The following is a 22,390-nucleotide window of genomic DNA, read 5'->3' as shown; positions in this document are numbered from 1 at the left end:
CCTCCAATCTGGAGGTACAGCTTCATTTGCATTTTGATTAACATTTTAACTGTGGAACAGCGAGCGGCCTGTTCAAGATGTTTCACTGCAGCTATGGTGCAGTGCCCCACTATGCGTTACTGATCACGATAATTCCCTGTGCTGTTAGGGAATAGAAGACTCATAAACTGCCCTAGCAGTTAAGTCATTTTCACTGAACTCCACTGAGGCGCAAAGTTGTCTATTGGATGGTGCACTGGAAGGAACGTCAGGAGACCTGGGTTGGATTCCCAGGTTAGCCACCGACCTGGTGTGTGACTTGGACAAGTCACTTCAGCTTTCTGTGTCTCTGTGCCATGTTAGCTCTTCAGGATAAGGACTCTCTCTATGTGTATGTACAGCACCTAGCACACTGGGGTCCTGATCCCACTTGGGGATTTCTAGGCCCTGCTGTAATATGAATACAGTGAAGGATGGCCAGTTTCCCATCAAAATATGCTGCAAAAAACCCCCACAGAATCAGATGTACTTTTGTTTGTATGGACTGTTTACAAACACATTACATTCCTGTTTCTACTCCCAGTTCAGAACACATTTCTTAATAGATTAAGAACTTCTCCGACAGGCTGAGTACTCACCGCCATTAGCTCTTTCTGGAAAGATTTCCTCTCCTTGTTCTCGGTATTATTGCAGTCTTCTTTCAGCTTCTCCAGCACCGAGGCTACCCGTTCCGACTCGCTGTCTAGTTCTGCTCGACAGAAGAAAGTGAGTGGCAAGTTCATGTATCCCAAGGCGTCTGCGAACGAGCGCCAGCTGCTGATGTTCTCCATAAGCAGAGTCCTGACTGAGGCGTAGATATAGGTCAGAAATTTGCAAGGCCTCAGGATTTGCTCAAGCAATGCACTGGTGGTGAGATCAGGTCCAGAAAAATAGCTGGGCTTGACTTTCCCAACCACTAGCACGTTTTTGGCGTGAACAAGGCCGATTTTTCCTTGGTAGTAGCCAATGTACCATTCCTTGGTCCACAGCTGGCCTTTCAGTTTGATCTTCTCTTCACTGAGCAGCGCTATGACATCTCCTTTCTTATATTCCAGTAAATAATGGTTCTTGTTTTGGCGCACTACAGTTTTAAGCAGTTTGCCATACTTCAGGCTCGCAACTGGCCGCTCCTGAAAGACAGGATATTTGCTACTAGCAGCCAGGGAGGACAGAATGATCTTCCCAACCTCATTCTTCTTGAGGAACCTTCTCTGCCCAGTGGACTTGATGGCACTTTTAGGAGGTGGTTGTGGTGTTTGCACACAGAACTGGGTCAATATGGCGTCCTTGTCATCCTTGACCTGAATCCTCAATGTGAAGTCTGAGAGCTCATTGAAGTCATGGGACATGATTGGGAAGATGAGGCGGCTGACTTTCCCCAGCTTCATCTGGAAGCCTCTGATGATTTTGGCTTGTTCGCTGGCCTTCACCTCATAATTAGTCATGTTGGAAAACATGCAGAGTTTCAGGTCCTGTGGCTGGCCCAGAGCGAACTGGTGCTTGCCCCACAGCTGCAGGGCCACAGGCGCCACGCCGTGGATTTGCCGTGTAACCTCGGTCACTAAGAGAGTCTTTGGCGCACACTCGTGTCCAAAAATAGCCACTATGGTTTTAAAAGAAGGATGTATGTGTTTGGGGCCATAGACACCCACTGTGATCTTTTTACTGATGTAGTCCCAGACAGTGTAAGGATATATGACGTTCTGTCCTTGGGCTACAACAGCTACATACATACAAGGTTCCAGGTTATCCAATTGCACCTGTATCATGTCTCCATAGGAATAGCTGAGTTGCATTGGTGTATAGGGTCCTTCTTTTATGTCACTACGCAAGCACTGTAATCCCACCAAGCTCTGACTCACGATGTCATTCTTGACCTCCGCCGACACTTTCATCTCCAACATGATGAACGTTTTTACCTCCATGTTGCTCAGTTTAATCTCCAGCACTGGGCTTATGGTGCTGCATTTGTCACTGTTGAGCTCCAGGGGTGGGTCTAACAGGGCTTTCATGGAGATCTGCTGTGTTTCCCCTGGCGAGACATGTCCTTCTGGCACATGGATGCTGATGTTAGTATCTGGGAGCTGAACTGCTCCACCAGAACTATCCAGCTTGCAGACGATGTTGGTCTCCACAGGTTGTGTCTGACCCCAGCCAGGATTCTGGCCAAGCAAGTCCAAGTCGTGGCACGACCGTGCCAGCTTCCTGTGGTTCAGCCAGGCAGTTCTAAAATCTTCCCTGCTCTGGAACTGCTCCGGGGTAGGCGATTTTAATCCAGTAAAAAACCCTGATGATGCTGGCATTTCTGATTTTGCCTGAAGGACAGACAGCTCCGACAAACTGTACGAGCGTTTACTTCTGAAGAAGGGATTGTCCCGCCTCACAGGCTGTTCGAACTCCAATCCATTTGTGGATGGAAGTTCAACAAAGATGTTACTTATGCTGCTGTTCATTGCAGAACTGGCCCCTATAAATGGAGGAGCTGCCGTGTCAAACAGCAGTAAGTCCACAGTGGTTTTGGGGGTGCACTCTTTGTCTGAGCTGGGCATCATTTGCAAGTTCCCATTCAGAAACGGATTGGTTTGGACCCCATTTAAGAAAGGGTTGTTACTGTAGGTGTTGGCAGAGTTTCTCTTTACATCAGTCCACTCTCCAAGCAGATCTAGCTCTCTGACTCCTTCGTCAGGGCTTTCAAGCAGATTGTCTATCATGCCACTGTCAGTGAAGGAAGAGTTTCGGTAGTTTACAGGCTGGACGTAGGAGGAAGGTATGTAACCCATTTCCGTGGTATTATGAGCATACCACCACTCGCCTCCCGAGGTATCCAAGACGTAGAGGTGGTCACCCTTGGAGAACTTTAAGGTTGTGAAGTTAGTTGGGCAATAGTCCTTGATTGCTACAACTTCCTTTGCATTTCCAAAAGGCGTGGGATTGTCTACCAGCAAGGCACTAGGAGAAGGCACTGCAAAGTGAAAAGAAACAAGTATCACAAGCAACCTGCAGAAGTCATAACAGTTATTTACTAAACCTTCATCTTGGAAAAGCAATCCAATTACTTTGGCCAGAGAAGGCCAGACACAAGTTTTATCATATCATCTGATCATTTTACTTCTAATTTATTTAAAATTCATCCACCCAGTACTTTGGATGCTTTGATATGTAGTGAGAGCGAGCTTCTGCCCTGAAGATCTTACAATCTAAAGAGACCAGACAGTCCAAGGGCTGGAGGGAAACCAGGGATGTGACTTGGCCAACATCACCCAGCAGCCCAATGGCAGAATTGAGACTAGAACCCAGGACTCCTGACTCCCAATCCAATATTTTACCAATGAGACCACATTACCTCCCCTTTCAAGTAAGGTCCTAACAACCTCTTCTACAGGAGAATTTGGCACTCCATGCTCTTAAGTCAGTGCTTGGAAAGAAGGAAAAGGCTCTGATAAATGGCACATAAAGGAGATGATTTAATGGGGCTTTATCAGAGTCTTAAAGGAGTCGGACATCGGGAATGTCTTTTACCAACAGAATCGGCCTGTTCAGTCGGTTTCTTAATCTGGTGCTTGTTACCTTAGAATCTGAGCAGCTAAAAACAAACAAGTCTTATAGTCTGCAACCCTGGGGACTGCTGCACAGGGTCAGCAATATCTTAAAACGCTCTGGCTGATGATTCTTTGTAATCGCAGATTGCTCCTTGGGCTCAGTTAAATAGTATTACCAAGGAGAAAGTCAAGGTGGGGGAGGGAACATCTGTTCTTGGACCAACTTTTGTTGGAGAGAGAGAGAGAGAGACAAGCTCTTGAGCTGACACAGAACTCTTCCTCAGGTCTCTGATGATCAAAAAACCAACCTTCTAAAATCCCTGTTCCCCTGAATTGATTGTCGAAGGAGACTTTTTAAAAAACAAACAAGATTTTAGGATTTATTCACAAGGACAGATACCAATAGACTAAAAATCAATCCTTCAGCTAGGCCCCCGATCCAGCAAAACCAACTCATACTGGTCTTCAAACACGTGCTCAAGTCCTCATTGTCGTCAGTGTGCTTGTCTCAATCGAAGCGCTAGTCACTTGCTACAGAGTTCCGTGCTTTTTATTTTTTGTGGTACAACCAAAATCAGCGTGTTGTCAGCTTTTCCCTCCCCTTCCCCAACGTTTGCATTTCAAGGCTATTTAATAAAAATTAACTCCATGTGTAAAGAGAGGTCCATGTAATGGGAGCTCCCAAAATAAACACTGCAGCTTACCACTGCTGTATTATCATGAATTAACCAGTGTTTCCGAACTCATTTCCAATCATAGCATTCAGCTGCAGGCCAAACTGCATAGTATTTTGCCATAGTAACAAAGCTCCTGATACAAACCTAAAACAATACAATATAGCCTACAGATGGCCAGCCCGGTGTCAGCTTTTTTGCATTCATAGTTAGACCATGTTTGCTGCAATAAATGTTAAAGTAAAACTTGGATCTGTCACCAGCATTTTGTTATCTTGCTAGACAAACCAACGAGATTTTTGCCTAAGGGAAAAAAGTCCACTTTTGTAAGTACACACAGCCAAAAAAAAAAAAAAAAAAAAAAAATCTATTTTAAAAAATTGTTCAAGCTGGATTATCCCAGTATCAAGACTGAGGCAGAATCAAGATCCCGCCCCTCAAAATAAAAGGGTCATAGAAATTAATATATGCATAAAGCCACTAGCCCAATGTAATTCTATGCTGTCTGAATATAATGGTTTTAAAGACCGAGAAGGCACTTGAAAGGTTATTTTGATAAGCCATCTGTTACAACATGATGCTGTTATATCAGAAAAGAATTCAAAAAGTAAAGCTCCCAGGAGGTCTTTAAACACCTCTGCTAGCTCTTAGCTATTGCAGCCCATACGGTATACAGTATTACACATGGGTCTGATGTTCCCTGAAGTAACGTAGGCACAAAAAGTTGACATTTAAATGCTTGTTTTCTCTAAGAGACTTGTGGGTCCCTTTGCTTTCTATTGTTGCTTTGTGCTACCCTAGATGGGGGAACATCTTACTTTAAATACAAAAATGTAGCTCTGCTACTGTAATTCTAGAAACTTTATAAAGTTTAAGGACAAACTCCTGCAAAGATCAGAGGGGTAGCCATGTTAGTCTGAATCTGTAAAAAGCAACAGAGGGTCCTGTGGCACCTTTAAGACTAACAGAAGTACTGGGAGCATAAGCTTTCGTGGGTAAGAACCTCACTTCTTCAGATGCAAGGTGTGAGATGCAGCCATTGCTCTGGGTTACTGGCTACTTCTCTATTTGACACCAATTCTACCAGCGCAGCTGTGCTGTCCCTGGTCTCAGGTAGTTAACCTGACTTTGTGACTTGGTCGCCCAGCTCTGGGGCTGGGGTTTGCTCTGTTAATGTCACGAACGTCACTAGATACAACGCAGCCATAGCTGCATCTTCTCTCTAGATCACTTCTGGCTACTAAGCACCCATCGAGTATCTAGATCAACTGCTCTGTAGAGACCTGATCCTGCCAGGTGCTGGGCATCCAAGCACCAATCCAGCCAAACTCTTAAGCATATGCTTCACTGTAAGTGTGGGAGGCTCGGTCTTCACTAGCTGCGTTCTGAACTCGTGTTAGCTAACAGGGAAACCCTAGTGAAGACAGTTTTAACACGAGTTAGGAGGTTCAGGGAAACCATAGGCCCCCTCCATACTCTATCTTGACCTGCTAACTCATTTTTAAACTACCTTGTCTTCACCAGGATTTCACCTGGGCTTAGTTACCAGCTGTTAGCTCAGAGGTAGGTAGCAGAACAGAGGAAAACAACACACTCTCGGGACGGGCAGGGGCACATTTGCAGAATGTGGCAAGTGCCATCTGGGAAGCCTAGGTGGAGGACGGACCCAGGAGCTCTGCATTGGCATTACCTCCCACTTCCTGCACAGAGGGAAAAGCCACTGTCATGAAGATCTCCTAAGCCATGTAGGAGTGACGCTGCGCTCCTGCATAGTTTATGAGCACTGCACAGCTCCACATCCTCTAGCTGCACCCCTTGCCCTCTGGCACGCCCGCTGGGCGGCAGGGCTGGCTGAATAGAAAAAAGAAAAAAAAAAAAAGTGTAAAGAAGTTGTGAATGTTGCTCACAGTTCCCCCCCTCCATCAAACATTTGACAGACAACTTGGTCTATTAGCTTCCCAATGCAAACTGACCCCACCACGCACCCAGATGGAGTCTATTCGTCTGCTACAGTGTACAAATCACATGCAGACATTAGGTCTTCTTCATTCTACAGTGCCTGGAACTTAATTAATAGTGCCATCATTCCCACAATGCTGCCAGGAGCCTGACCACGTCTCGAAAGGCTAGCGTGCTAGACAGTACGAGCCTCAACTACAAGCTAACAGCAGCATGAGTAACAGAAGCAGTGCGTCTTCCCCCTCTTTAAAATGCTGACGATATTTTTCACCTCCAGCACAGACACGTTCCCTGAAAGGAACATTTTAGCAATTCCAGCCAGAGGCAAGAGAACCCGCCCAGCTGTGTGTGTTCTTGGGGGGTGCAGAGAAGGCAACAAACATGAGTTATGACATCTTCCAGGCTCTGATCTCGCTGGAACTGAAACACAAAAATTAAAAGCACCTCTTGACACGAACAGCAAGGGATGTGGCGGTTCCCTGGGCACTGTTCTGCACTGCGCTTAGGCCTTGCTTGTACTTGAGACACACTGGGCACAACTCGTGCAAGATCCTGTGGTAGTGATGGGCTTGGGCTTCAGAGGCCAAGCTCCAGTCCAAGATAGAATGCTTACCCGGCTATTTTTAGCATCCTAGCATGAGCTTAAGGCAGGGGTGGGCAAACTATGGCCCAGGGGCCACATCAGATGTTTTAGTCTGGCCCTTGAGCACCTGCCAGGGAGCAGGGTACAGGGCTTGCCCTGCTCCGGCGCTCCAGCTGGGGAGTGGGTCGGGGGCTTGTCCCACTCCACACGTGCTGTGGCTCCGCCTGGCTCCAAGCAGCAGCAGCAGGTCCCCCATCCAGCTCCTACACACAGGGGCAGCCAGGGGGCTCCAGACGCTGCCCCCGCCCCAAGCACCGCCTCCACAGCTCCCATTGGCCGCAGTTCCCGGCCAATAGGAGTTTCCTGGCTGCGCCTCCGTGAAGGAGACAGAGGGGGGATATGCTACTGTTTCCAGGAGCTGCTTGAGGTAAGCGCCAACTGGAGCCTGACCCCCTCCCATGTCCCAACCCCCTGCCCCAGCCCTGATCCCCTCCTGCCCTGAACCCCTTGGTCCCAGCCCGGAGCACCCTCCTGCACCCCCAACCCCTCATCCCTAGCCCCACCCCAGAGCCCACAGCCCCAGCTGGAGCCACACCCTAACCTCTTGACCTAGCTGGGGAGCCTCCTCCTGCACCCTGAACTCCTCATTTCTGGCTCCACCCCAGAGTCTGCACCCCCAGCCAGAGCCCTCACCCCCTCCCACACCCCAATTTCATGAGCATTCATGGCCCGCCATACAATTTCCATACCCAGATGTGGCCATCGGGCCAAAAAGTTTGCCCACCCCTGGCCTAAGGGCTAGTCTACACTATGGCTTGACTACACTACAGCTTGACTACATTGCTCAGGGCTGTGAAAAGTGTCATGCCCTGTGTGACAGACTCATAGGTAAGGCTGTGAATGTGTCACAGAGGTCATGGAAGTCACAGATTTCTCTCCACCCCCCTCACCCAGCACTCCCGGAACACCCCCTCCCCTGACTATCCCCACACCCCCATGAGCACCCTCCCACCCCAAGATTTAGTCAGGGGTATATAGTAGATCTAGAAGTAGCCATGGACAGGTCACAGGCCGTGAATTTTTGTTTACTGCCCATGACCTGTCCATGACTTTTACTAAAAATACCCGTGACTAAAACGTAGCCTTACTCACAGGACTTGAAGGTCAGAAGGGACCATCATGATCATCTAGTCTGACGTCCTGCACATTGTGGGGCACAGAACCTCACCCACCCACTCCTGTAACAGACCCCTAAGCTCTGGCTGACTTACTGAAGTCGCCAAATCATGGTTTAAAGACTTCAAGTTACAGAGAATTCACCATTTACACCAGTTCAAACCTGCAAGTGACCCATGCCCCACGCTGCAAAGGAAGGTGAAAAACCCTGGCGAAAGACCCACCAATCTGACCTGAGGGAAAATTCCTTCCGGTCTCCAAATATGGAATCAGTTAGACCCTGAGCATTTCAGCAAGACCCACCAGACACACACCTGGGAAAGAATTCTCTGTAGTAACTCGGAGCCCTTCTCATCTAGTGTCCAGTCTCCAGCCGTTGGGGAATTTTTGCTACTGGTAGTCGCTGATGGACCACATGCCATCATAGGCAGTCCCATCATACCTTTGCCTCCATAAACTTATCAAGCTCAGTCTTTAAGCCAGTTTGTTTGTTTTTTTTTGCCTCCACTGCTCTCCATGGAAGACTGTTCCAGAACTTCACTCCTCTGATGGTTAGAAACCTTCATCTAATTTTAAACCTAAACTTGTTGATGGCCAGTTTATATCCATTTCTTCTTGTGTCCACATTGGCTCAAGTTAAATACCTCCTTTCTTTCCCTGGTATTTATACAGAGGGATCCTATCTCCCCTCAGCCTTCATTTGGTTAGGCTAAACAAGCCAAGCTCTGAGTCTCCTCTCATAAGAGAAAGTTACTCACCTTGCAGTAACTGAAGTTCTTTGAGATGTGTGTCCCTGTGGGTGCTCCACTCCAGGTGACAGTGCATCCCGGCGCCATTGATCGGAGATCTTTGGTAGCAGTGCCTGGCCAGGACTCACGTGCTCAGCTGCTGTCTCGTGGTCTCAGAGTCTGCCTGAACATGCGCATCCTGCACCCCCCTCCAGTCCTTCTCTACCGTGGAGAGGTCAGAATAGTACTTCAAAGTAGAGGGGAGGAGGGCGGGGAGTGGAGCACCCACAGGGACACACATCTCAAAGAACCTTAGTTACTGCAAGGTGAGTAACTTCCCCTTCTTTGAGTGCTGTCCCTGTGAGTGCTCCATTCCAGGTGAATGTGAAGCAGTACCCACTATGGCTGGTGAGACTTTGCAGATGCAGTAGTGAGTAGAAGTACTGTATGGCCTTCTATGGTGTCTGCCGTGGTATCCTGCATGATAGCATAGTGTTTGGTAAATGTGTGTTCGGATGAGCACGTGGCTGCCTTACAGATATCAGGAATGGGTACATTATGGAGGAAGGCAATGGATGTTGACATGGCTTGAGTAGAATGAGTTCTGATACCTTTGGGCGGTTGAGCATTCTGAATGCAGTAACAGGATCAGATGCAGTCAGAGATCCACTTGGAAAGGCCCTGTTTAGAAATGGCTGCACCATTTGATCTCTCGGTAATGGAGACAAACAGTCGCGAGGACTTACAAAATGGTTTAGTCCTGTCTAAATAGAAGGCAATTGCTCATCTGACGTCGAGGGATGCAGAGTCTCATGAGGTTTAGGATAGAATGTAGGTAAGTATATAGGTTGGTTAAGGTGGACACCACCTTAGGGAGAAATTTAGAGTGTGGGTCGCAGGGTAACTTTGTCTTTAGAGAAGGTTGTGTAGGGAGGGTAGGCCATCAGGGTGCTTATTTCCCCTACCCTCCTTGCTGATGTTACAGCAACCAAGAAAGCTACCTTCATGCACATAAGAAGAGATGAGGTAGCTGAGGCTTGAATGGAGGTTTCGCGAAGAACAAGATTGAGATTGAATGCAGCTGCTGATGGATAAATCTTGGGGTAGAGATTTTGTAGGCCCACGAGAAAGCGTTTTATGGTGGGGTAGGCAAAGAGTGAATAGCTGTCTAACGAACTGTGGAAGGTGGTAAGGGACACGAGGTGTAAGCTGATGGAGCTGAGCGAGAGTCCATCCTGTTTTAGTTTCAGGAGGTAGTCTAGGATGTTAGGGAGAGTCACAATATGGGGTGATAAGTGTTTATTTGAGCACCACAGGGAGAAGCGCTTCCACTTTTATGAGTGGAGGCTTTTCTACTATGCAGGAGGACATATCGGACTCGCTCAGAACAGGCTAATTCGTGGGTCTGGAACCATGAACGAATCATGCTGTCAGGTGGAGTTTCTGGAGCGGAGGGTGAAGAATTCGTCTGTTGTCCTGAGAAAGCAGATCTGATCTGTTGGGGAGAGACTGTGGAGGACGAGCAGACCCATGGAGCAGGCAAGGATACCATGTCTGTCTCGGCCAAGCTGGGGCAATGAGCATGACCTGGGCCTTGTCGTCTCTGATCTTGCGTAGGACCCTGTGTATCAGAGGGATTGATGGAAAGGCATACATGAGAGAGTTGTGCCACGGGATGAGGAACATGTCTCCTAGGGATGCAGTCCCAAATCCCACTCTGGAGCAAAATAGGTGACATTTGTGATTCTGGGTTGTGGCAAAGAGGTCTATTGACAGGATGCCCCTTGGGAGAAGAGCTGTTGTTGTATCGCGGGGTGCAATTCCCATTCATGTTCTTTGGAGAAGTGTCTGCTGAGTGTGTCAGCGGTAGTGTTGTGACAGCCGGGTAGGTACGATGCAATCATTTGTATGTGGTGTTGTATGCACCAATTCCACAATCGGATGTCCTCCATGCATAGGGAGTGCAATCGTGCTCGCCCGTCTGTAGACGTAAAACATACATGCTGTATTGTCCGTTAGGACCCGGATAGGTTTGTTCTTTATGAGGGGAAGAAAGTGAAGGCAGGCTTGTCTCACTGCTCTGAGCTCTAGGAGATTTATGTGTAGACACGTCTCTGGCGCGGACCAGCAGCCTTGTGCGCTCCCCAACCAATCAGGGAAGTGTCCGTGGTGAGCATGAGCATCAGGAATCATTGCTGGAAGGGAATGCCCATGCAAAGGTTCTCTGGTCTTGTCCACCATTGCAGGGAAGCTAGTACGTTCGCTGGAGGAGTTAGCATGCAGAGGCTGTGTCTGCTGGGTTTGTAGCTGGAGTTGAGCCAACCCTGAAGACATCTCATGTGCAGCCTGGCATACTTGACCATGAAGGTGGTGGCTGCCATGTGGCCAAGGAGCTGTAGGCAAATACTTGCCTTTATCCTGGGATGAACAGAGAGCGTACGTATGAGGTGTATGATAGTGAGGAATCTGTTGTGTGGGAGTGAGGCTCTGGTTCAAACTGAGTCCAAGTAAACTCCAATGAATTCGATCTGCTGTGTAGGTGTCAGGGTGGATTTTTGGATGTTTATTTTCAGGCCCAAGCTGTGGAAGAGGGAGATGGCGAAATGGGTAGCATGTAGCATCTCGTCGTATGAGGCAATCGTCTAGGTAGGGGAAAAGTATGTTCCCGTGTCTGCGGAGGTGGGCCACGACTACAGCTAGGGTCTTGGAGAATACTCTCGGTGCTGTGGAGAGTCCGAAAGGGAGTACCCTGTACTAGAAATGGTCGTGACCGATTGTGAACTGTAGGAAGCGTCTGAGCTGGATGAATGGATATATGAAAATAGGCATCCTGTAGGTCGAGGGCTGCGAACCAGCCCCCTTGATCCAGCGCAGGTATTATTGTGCCCAGTGTGACCATCTTGAATTTCTGTACCCATATGAATTTGTTCAGTAGGCGTAGGTCTAGTATAGGCCTCCATCCCCCGGTATTTTTCTGGGTCAGAAAGTAATGGGAGTAGAACCCTTTCCCTAGATGTTGTGTCGGCACAGGTTCCACTGAACCTAGCTGGAGAAGATGAGCCACTTCTACACGAAGTAGGTGCTTGTGAGAGGGGTCCCTGAAGAGGGATGGGGAAGGGTAGGAGGATAGGATATAAAAAGGGATAGTTCAGTTACTCTATTTCCAGGACCCAACGGTCCTGTGTAATCTGCTGCCAGGCATGGCGGAAAACCTGGAGGCAGTGGCCAAACGGGTAAGTAGGCAGTGGAGTCAAGGGGTGGTCGTGCAGACCCTTGACAAATGCTTCAAATTGTTGTTTATTTCCCGATGGGTGGGAGGTAGCTGTTTGCGCTTGATTTTGTCTGCGCCTAGGAAGCAGAGCGCAATTCCTGGGTATGGTCTGTTCTGAGGCCGGTGATACTGTTGTGTGCGTGGCCTCTGGTAGGGTTGATACCGTTGTCTCCTGGGAAGGGATAGATAGATGCCCAGGGTCGCTCTAGAGTCTCTCACAGTGTGAAGGACTTTGTCTGTTTTCTTGGAAAAGAGTTTGTCTTTATCAAAGGGGAGGTCCTCCACTTTGACCTGCAGGTCTTTGGGGATACCGGATGCAGAGAGCCAGGAAGATCTGCTCATAACCACTGCAGTTGCAGTTCTCTAGGCTCTGACTCCGCTGCACGCAATCTGTGCTCAGAGGCGTGCACAGACTTCTGTTTGGCTTTTCCCGGTGCCGCGGGTCTTTTGTAGGCGCCTTGTGGGAGGTCCACTCCTGCTATTTGAGCGGCAGGCAGGCTCAGTGCCGACAGTCTTTTCAGCACCGGGGCAGAGCGTGCTGTCAACACCGGGTTTATTTTCAGTGCCAAAGGGATCGACCTTCCCAGCACAGGAAGTCAGGTTCTCATAGACTCATAGACTTTAAGGTCAGAAGGGACCAGTATGATCATCTGGTCTGACCCCCTGCATGCTGCAGGCCACAATACCGTCCCTACCCCTTCCCTGGACTCTGCTGTTGAAGTCCCCAATCCTGTGTTTTAGTGACTTCAATTGGCAGAGACCCTCCTGCTAGTGATCCCTGCCCCATGCTGCGGAGGAAGGCGAAAAACCTCCAGAGGCTCAGCCAATCTACCCTGGAGGAAAATTCCTTCCCGACCCCAAATATGGCGATCAGTAAGACCCCGAGCATGTAGGCAAGAGTCTCTAGCCTGACCCCTGTTAGCCATTATACTATTTACCTACCATTGCTTGGTATTCCTTGGCTACTATGTTTTACCATTAAACCATTCCCTCCATAAACTTATCTAACTTAATCTTAAAACCAGTCAGGTCCGTCGCCCCCACCGTTTCCCTCGGAAGGCCGTTCCAATATTTCACCCCTCTGACGGTCAGAAACCTTCGTCTAATTTCAAGCCTGAATTTCCCCATGGCCAGTTTATATCCATTCGTTCTCGTGTCCACATTTGTACTAAGCTGGAATAATTCCTCTCCCTCCCTTGTATTTATCCCTCTGATATATTTAAAGATAGCAATCATATCCCCCCTCAGCCTTCGTTTTGTCAGACTAAACAACCCAAGCTCCTCTAGTCTCCTTTCATACGACAGGTTTTCCATTCCTCTGATCATCCTAGTACTCCAAATGAGGTCTCACCAGCGCCTTATACAACGGAAGCAGGTTCCTGCCTCTGCGCTCCATGGGAGCCGTGGCTGAGGTGCTGGGATGGTCGGAGGCACCTGCCTTCGGCGCTGTCAGTACCGAGGGTAAGGATCTCTTTACCCTTGTGAAAGTCTCTGCTTGGAGAGAGTTGGGCTTCTTGCCTCTTCGCCTGAGAAGGTGAAGCCATGCTCCCAATTGGTTCGGACCTGGCCGGGGAGCGTGAAGGAGAGTGTTTGACATTGCCCATCTCCAGAGGCAGCTGCAGGGATTTCTGCATGAGAAGCATTTTCAGTCGCAGGTCCCTGTCACGACGAGCCCTGGCTTTGAGGCTCGTGCAATGGACACACTTGGCAGGAACGTGTGTCTCGCCGAGGCACTTCACACAACGTGAGTATCCATTGGACCTTGGCATAGAGTCCTGACAGGAAGCACATTTCTTGAATCCTGAAGCCCCTGGCACTAGGAGTGCCGGGGGAGAGAGTGTCTCTGCGGGAGACAAGCTTGAGGGGGAATTTTTTTTTTTTTTTAAACTAAGTAACTATTCTAAGTGAAGGGAAACAACTGGGATGTTACTAACTAACTATTTCTATATTCTTTGTAATTGTTTCCTTCAGAGATCAGGGAAGAGGATCAGCACTGCCCCAAGTCCTGTCTTCAGTCGAGGACGGCTGAGAAGGAACTGAGGGGGATGCGGGATGCGTGCGCTTAGGCAGACTAACTAGACAGCAGCTGAGCACATGCATCCCGACCAGGCACTGCTACCGAAGATCTCCGATCAACGGTGCTGGGATGCACTGTCACCTGGAGTGGAGCACCCACAGGGACAGCACTCGAAGAAGGTAGGTAGGTTTTCCATTCCTCGGATCATCCTAGCAGCCCTTCTCTGCACCTATTCCACTTTGAATTCATCTTTCTTAAATATGGGAGATCAGAATTGCACACAGCATTCCAGATGGGGTCTCACCAGTCCTTGTGTAATGGTACGAACACTTCCCTGTCTACTGGAAATATCTCACCTGATGCATCCTAGTATTGTATTAGCCTTTTTCACGGCCGCATCACATTGACGGCTCAGTCATCCTGAGAATGACCAATACACCCAGGTCTTTTTCCTCCTCTGTCACTTCCAACTGATAAGTCCCCAGTTTACAGCAAAAATTCTTGTTGTTAGTCCCTAAGTGCATGACCTTGCACTTTGCACCGTTAAATACCCCATTTCTATTACTCCGGTTTACAAAGTCATCCAGATCTTCTTGTATAGATTCCAGTCCTCTTCTGTATTGGCAATGACTCCCAACTGTGTCATCTGCAAATTTCATTAGCACACTCCCACTTTTTATACCAAGGTCATGAATGAAAACGAGAAGATTGGTCCCAAGTCTGATCCCTGAGGAACTCCACTAACAACCTCCCTCCAGTCTGACAGATCATTTTTTGGTATGACCCGTTAAAGTCTCCCCTTTAGCCAGTTCCTTACCCACTTTTCAATTCTTAAATTGGAAAAGATAGGGATTAATACAACTGATAATTTCCCACATGAAACTGTATCAAATGCCTTACTGAAATCCAGGTAGATTAGATCTACTACATTTCCTTTCTCCACAAAATCTTCTCAAAGATAATGATCAGGTTGGTCTGGCATGGTCAACCTTTTGTAAACCATGTTTTATTTTATCCCAATTACCATTCACCACTATGTCCTTAACTACTTTCTGTTTCAAAATTAGTTCTAAGACCTTGCATATAATTGAGGTCAAATTAACGGGCCTGTAGTTTCCTGGATCACTTCTCCCCCCACCCCTTCTTAAAAAATAGGAACTATAGTAACAATTGTCCAGTCACAGGGTCCGACCCCAGAGTTTACAGATTCATGAAAAATCCTTGCTATTGGACTTGCAGTTTCATCTGCCAGTTCCTTTAATAGTCTTGGATGGAGATTATCCGGGGCCCCCGGTTTGGTCCCATTAAACTGTTTGACTTCGTCCTTGGATGTGGTAATTTCTACTTCATATCCTCATTGCCATTAGCCACCCTGCCACTACCCCCAAGCTCTTCATTAGCCTCATTAAAAACTGAGGCAATATACTAATTTTGGTGTTGGGCCATGCCTAGATTATCTTTAATCTCCACTCCATCCTCAGCGTTTAGCAGTCCCACTTCTTTCCGTGCTCTCTTTTTACAGAACATTTTACTATTGGTTTTAATTCCCGTTGCAAAGTCCAACTCTGCTTGGCTTTTGGCAGTTCTCACTTTTCCCTTACGCTTTCTGACCTCCAAGAAGTAGCCTTCCTTGCTGATCCATCCCTTCTTCTATTCCTCATAGACTGTCTGCTTTCTCTCAATCACCTGTCTGAGATGCTTGCGCATCCAACAAGACCTGCAACCTTTCCCTAAGAATTTTTTCCCCTAGCTTGGGATGCAGGCTTCAGGTAGCTTCTGCAACTTTGATTTAAAATAATTCAGCCAACCTCAGCCCCAATGTAGATACTGTGACATCAATGAAAGAATTCTTCCATCAACCTAGCTACTGTGTCTTGGAGAGATAGATTAAAATTTTTTATTAAAGTTAATGTTTAAAATTAAATATACGCAAGGGGTCATCTGGGGTCAGGCTCGAGTTATGAGGGATTACAGGAATTGGTCACAAGGTTCATGAAATACATACATATCACATAACCAGCATAGACCCAGATTAGGGTGTGGGAGTTTTTAAAGCGTCAGTGGACAAGTGGGCTCGGATACGCCACCCATGGAATGTATTAAGAGGCCAAATCAGTATCAGTGTAGTGAATAAGTACATGGGTGGGGTGTGTCCCTTAGTTCATCAGGGAAGGAAGCGGGTTATTTCCCTGGTCCTTGGTTACTTGAGCTGGTACTGGAGGTGTCCCGTGATGGGTTCTGTATAGATGTCTCTGGACCACCTGATGGTGTCTGACACCATGAGCTGTCTCATGAGCTGGGCATAGCATTAACCGACTCTGCACGCTCTCAGTATCGGTTCGTTGTGGGGGGGTCTCACGTGCCCAAGGCTCCCACAATCAGGGCATGTCTCTGGACCTCATAGTCCTGGGCTCTCAGGGTGTCAGCCAGCGGGGTGTACTTCAAACACCTTCCGTGCTCAGGCCTCGTGGAAGGACGGTGACCTGTTTTCAAATGGCACCGTGACATCTACCATGAGGACCTTCTTCGCAGTCTGTCCTGGGGATGGCAGAATCGACGGTGATCTTCCCCAGGGATGGCGGGATGGCTTTCACCAGCCGGTTCTGGATGGCATTGTGGTGGTGCCGTCAGGAGTGCTGTTTGCATCCGTTGAGGGGAATGCAGTTGAGTCAGGCCTGGTGGACGAACCGCCAGTCGGTGAACCTGGTGAAGCTGCCCCCGGGGACAAAGTGGCTTCTGGCGTCCCACTTGATGGACACCTTGAACACCTTGCCCTGGTCTGGCTTCCACTTGAGGTTCTCAGCATAGTAGCAGTGGATGGCATCTTTCAGGGTCCTTTCCAACATCATTCTGGCAGTCGGGGTGACGATGGTGTGGTCCGAGGTCTTTATGTGCAGTACCAATATTCCCAGCTCCCGGTGCTCCTCGCACCACTTCCAGCGGCAGCCGATCCTCTTTTCTAGGCGTCTTGGGACCAGAGAGAGGACAGGTCTCCTCCCTTTCTCCCAAAGTCAGCCTCCAGGGAGCTGCAGAGGTAGATGGCGACATCCTTCTTGGAGGGGGCCCTGGCAATGCGTTTCCTGACTATGTCCCGTACAGCTTCATACGCGATACTCCGCACTGTCGGGTTCGGGCAGGAGGCGGAAGGCGCGGGTGATCACCGTCGCGTTGCACAGGTCGCCCATTCGAGGTATGTTGGCGCTGCCCTGCCTGTGGGAAATGTAAATGATGTTGGTGCTGGCCCTCTGGGGAAGGTAGAGCCATGTCTTCACCAGCTGCCTGATAGTGCTGTCGGCCGTGTTCAGGGGCACCTTGGCAAGAGCCGATCCCCTGAAGACGAAGGAGATGCGGGGAAGGTATTGAGGGTGTTGATCTTTTGCCAGGGGGCGAGCAGGGAGGAGTCGATGTGGACTGCGTCCCGCAGGATCTCCATGATGGTGTCTTTGGGGGTCTGTCGGATGCAGACTCCTGAGGGTGTGCCCAGGTGTTGGTATACCTCAACCTCCTCGAGGGAGGCCATGGGCTTGCCCTGGATCAGGAAACGTGATGCCTAGACCAGAGCCCTGGCACTGCCATTGATGTGGAGGGAGGCGCACTTTATAGAGTTGAAGCGGAGGCCCATCCACTCGGCTTGGCTGGCAACGTTGAGCATCTGCTGGAGGCTTTCCGAGCTGTTGATGACCAGGGCCAGATCATCCGAGTAGGCCAGGATGCTGATTCTCTTGCCGTGCAGGTTGAAGCCAGTCGGGCCGCTGGAGAGGACTTGGATGAGCGGTTCCATTGCCGGGTTGAAGATGATGGGGCTGAGGGGGCAGCCCTGTTTCACACTGCAGCGGATGGGGATGGCATCCATCTCTCTGTCCGTGGTGCGGATGGTGGTGGTGGTTCAGTCCTTGTAGAGATCCCGGAGGATCTGGATAAAGGTTTCCGGCATCCCAAACTCTCCCAGGTGGCGAAGATGTGATTGTGGGGTATGGACTCGAAGACCCTGGTCAGGTTGAGCCATGCTATGGTGCACTGCCTCCTGAACCTCCTGGCCACCTGGATGGCCGTCTGAAGAAGGAAGTTGTGCTCGTAGCATCCCTTGTAGGACATGAAGCCCTTCTGTGCTGAGCTGACGGCGCCCCTGCACACTGACCAGTCCGTGATCCTTGCAGCAAGGCAGTTGGCATACAGCTTGTAGATGGTGGAGCACAGGGAGATGGGTCTCCAGTTGCCGGGGTCGTCTCGTTCCCCTTTTTTGTGGACAAACATCATCATGGATTTTTTCCAGGAGCGGGGAACGCAGCGGAACTGCTTGCATTTGTTGAAGATGGTGGCGACTACCAAGCAGTCGAGGTCTCGCTTCTTCAGCGGGTGGTAGTGGATGCCATCTTTTCCAGGGGCGGTGTTTTTGTCCTCATCAACCTCGCCAGCACCTCCTGCGGGGAAAAGTCGCACTGCAGGTCCTCTGTGAGTTTGATCCGATGTAGCGGGAGAAGACACTCTGGGCGTCACATGTCGGTCTGGGCCTCGCGATCGAACACATCCTTGAAGTAGGAATAGAGCCTTTCAGGCTGGATGGTGCAGTAGGATGAGGTCCCATCAAGGATCTCCCTCAGGCCTTTCAGGCGGTTCGTCCTGTATAGTTTCTGGATACGGGATGCGGCCGCTGGATCATAGCTACAGTGATACAGACACTGTATCTGATGCTGTAGTGTCCACAATGCAGTACAGCAGCTGTGCTGCTGTGGCATTTCTGGTGTAGACATATCTTGAGTCTGTAGACCCAGACTCTGCGACTCACTGCTGTGGGTTTTTGTTTTGTTTGTTTGTTTTTTTTGCAGTGTAGACATACCCACGTGATCCTGCAGTGTCCTTAACTCCCAGAATGCTCTGCTCCATGAGCATGTACCCACAGCAACTAGGGTTAACAAACCCAGTATGAACACCATGTTCTTCATACAACTCAACAGGACTAGCGTGGAGACACCAAACCCAAGTGCCTGGCTGAATCACAACCTTAACAAACAATCTACTAAGTTAACATTTTCAAACAAAAGCCCAGCTGACAGCTACAATGACTTTTGTTATTACGTAAGAACATAAGAACGGACGTACTGGGTCAGACCAAAGGTCCAGCTAGCCCAGTATCCCGTCTGCCGACAGTGGGATGCCCCAGAGGGAGTGAACCTAACAAGTAATGATCAAGTGATCTCTCTCCTGCCAGCCATCTCCACCCTCTGACAGACAGAGTCTAGGGACACCATTCCTTACCCTCCTGGCTAATAGCCATTAATGGACTTAACCTACCATATTCAATTCTACATTCAGCTACTCTTGAAACAAAGCCACCAATGGGGGGTTTTGTTGTTGCTTTTAACTACACCTATCATTTGCCAGCATTTGCCTCACTGTAACTGAAGTTATTTCTCACGGCTCATTTAGACAAAGCAGTGTCGAGATTATCTGGCCTTGAGTACTGAACTACCCTGGGTACAATGAGATTATTTTAAAAAAGGATCCAAACATCCATTCTATTCCATTTTCTTAGACTGCACTTCACTGGGGAAAGAAGAAACCCCAACACCTGGTTCTCCTTAGGAAAAGCTCTTAAACATTCCCTGCTTCTGTGTGAGGAAAAGTTAAAGACGCCGTCTCAATGGTGTATACCTTTCCTAGTCGGACATTAGCTACTCTGTACCCTTCCCACCTTAATGGAATCAGAGGAATTGCAAAAAGGTTTGAAGCTGCCACACCTTTAAGATAAATTGTCTGTTCATAAATGAAAGTGCTTCATTGATGTATTTAATGTAAACAAGTGGTAGGGAATGGTTAATGCCATTTTAGGGTTCAGCCTAAGAGTGATGAAACAAGGAAAGCAAGGAAGCAGTCAGTCTCCAGCCAACAAACAAGCAGGTTAACCTTATGCACTGTTCAGTACATCATACGGGAGAAGGGTGAGGTTCTTCACTTCAGGGAGGTGTGCACACTTGTGCTCAAGGAGGGAAGGGGAGGGGAAACAAGTAAACCTCACACTAGGAACTTAAAGCTGAGTAAAGAGCAAGTTCCAAAGAAATCAGCATTGCATGGTTACTCCGCAGGTCAGCACTGGGGTCTCAATTACAGAGCTAAAGTCCTAATGATTCAGGTATTCCCACAGGAAAGGCTGCTCTGAAGTTTGGCCAGGCTGGACCCAGTCTTAGGGCTTGCATACACAGGGAAATTGACTGGCATAGCTAGTACAGAATAACTGCTCTGGAATAAGGGTGTCCACATAGGGAGTAAAGCTAAAGTGCTTTACATTCATACCCTACCTTATTCGAAATAACGTAAATAACCTTTTACATTCCTTCATCGGGCAAACTGTCAGCATTGCCAACTCTTATGATCTCATCATAAATCTCACGAGCGATCATTTTAAAGTCCCAAAGTCATGTAATTAGGGGGGGAAAAATCTCATCTTTCATTCTAGAAAAAAGATAAGTTCCTACCCTTTATGATTGGAGTAAAATGCATGAAAATACAGTTCAAGGACACCCTAAAGACTCAGAAGCTATAAAAAGTAATATGTGGGGAGGAGGGGAGTTTTCTTTTGAAATCTCATGATTGTGTGTGGCCTGACTCATGATTTTTGAATGCCTGAGATTGGCAATACTGCCAATGTTATATGTGCGCTAAAGAGTCTGCATTGTTTTATAGCATCAAAACTCATGCCAGGCCTACTTGATCGCTGAAGTGCAGCCTGCCATTAGGACTTGTGATTTTCAAAGGGTATGTGGGGAAAGGGAAGGAAGAAATGGATTAAGGAAAGATGGGAAAGGAGCATTTCTTTGTCCTCTGTATATTGCTGCCAAGAGAACACCCAAACTTTTCTGGTTATTTTTCTTCTTCTGTCCCCCCCAGCTATACGGGCCGCCTCAGCTTCACAGTACTCAGGGTATGAAGCTGACAAAGAACTGGGTCAGCAAGCTGGTCTAGAAGAAAACACCATGCCATCTGCGTAAGCAGCAGCTGATGAGTCACAAGGACCTTTGCCACTAGTATCCGGTGGAAACAAAGAAGTAATTATTAGAGCCTGGAAAAGGGCCACATCTCCCACAGATGTGGAGTGGGCAAAATGGAGATGGTTTATTCTGCTGATGGGACATGTTTCAGTTGGTCTCCACTTGATGCTTTACGCTGGGCTGGGAGACCCAAAGGTGACTGGTTTTCTCCAAAGATGCCGAGGCCTTTGTGTGTTACCACCATCTGCACAATCCCAAAGACAGCCATCGCTTTGGCTGACAATCCATTTCCAATTTCTGATACTCCCCCTACTCACCTCGGTAGTGGGTGCTGTGGGTTCCGTTCTCGTTTTTGATTATTCACTAACCAGTTCATTTGTTGCAAGATAAAACTGACGCGTTCCAGGCAGGAGGCGACGCATACGAGGCCTGTGGTTAGTGCCGCAATGGAAGGTCCATCGCTGTCCTTCCGCCTGCGTGAGGAGCAGCCTGGAGCCAGAGGATGGCTCTGTCATTTCATGTAACGGGCCCCACAGGCCAGGGAGGGGAGACCAGCTCAACCGCAAAGCCAAGGATACATCTTCTCCCTCCATCCAGCTAGCCCCCTAACTAGAACACAAGAGTTATTCTGTAGCCACTTGCTTCCAGTGAGCGAAACGAGAAGAGGGTGGAATGCCTGTCCTCTGATTGACAAGGAACAGAGCCAATCTACTGAAGGAGAAGGAGCACCTAAGCAAGATCATAAGTGACCGTTGCTAAACAAAAGCCATGTTTATTTCAGTTCCATTTGTACCAGACTAACCCCCCCCCCCCCAAGAACATACAAACGAACATACTGGGTCTAGTCCAGTATCCTGTTTTCCCACTGTGGCCGGTGCTAGGTGCTTCAGAGGGAGCGAACAGAACTGGGCAATTTCGAGTGATCCATCTTCTGTCATTCAGTCCCAGCTTCTGGCGGTCAGAGGCCAGGGACACCCAGAGCATGGGGTTGCGTTTCTGAACATCTTGGCTAATAGCCATTGGTAGACCTATCCTCCATGAACTTATTTCATTCTGTTTTGAACCCAGTTATACTTTCAGCCTTCCAACATCCCCTGGCAATGAGTTCCACAGGCTGACTGTGCTCTGGGTGAAGAGGCAAACTGCACAACCTACTTTCCTGCCACTCACAAATCAATATTTGTTAGATAATGAACTAAACACAATTGTAATAAATTAGTTGAAAGTGTCCCTTTCAGGAGAGGACAATGGAAATCAATCAGGAGCCTAGTCTATTTTCACTTGCTTCCACCATACCAGTTAGGGTCTGTGTTCACACAGCCCTTGACTCCAAACTGCCTTGACACGGAGTGCTCCAGTCAGCTGTAGAAGATCCCAGGTCTTTCTAAGTGTTTACAAACCCCCCTCAAAACTTTGACCCCCTTAAGGAGGAGATATTT

General features: G+C 48.5%; 1 protein-coding gene across 4 annotated transcripts in view; it reads right to left on the bottom strand.

The window, feature by feature from the left end:
* SH3BP4 (SH3 domain binding protein 4) overlaps window positions 1–22,390 on the bottom strand; it is a 184,112-nt gene that overhangs the window by 61,808 nt on the left and 99,914 nt on the right. For all 4 annotated transcript variants that reach the window (XM_054044147.1, XM_054044144.1, XM_054044146.1 and 1 more), the window contains exon 3: window positions 618–2,980. In XM_054044147.1, coding sequence (XP_053900122.1) covers window positions 618–2,980 — 2,363 coding nt within the window. The remainder of the gene's footprint in view (window positions 1–617; window positions 2,981–22,390) is intronic.

This window comes from Malaclemys terrapin, chromosome 11 (assembly GCF_027887155.1).
Source record: "Malaclemys terrapin pileata isolate rMalTer1 chromosome 11, rMalTer1.hap1, whole genome shotgun sequence".
In the NCBI taxonomy this organism is placed as follows: Eukaryota; Metazoa; Chordata; order Testudines; family Emydidae; genus Malaclemys; species Malaclemys terrapin.
This window is presented reverse-complemented; position numbering and strand designations above follow the sequence as displayed.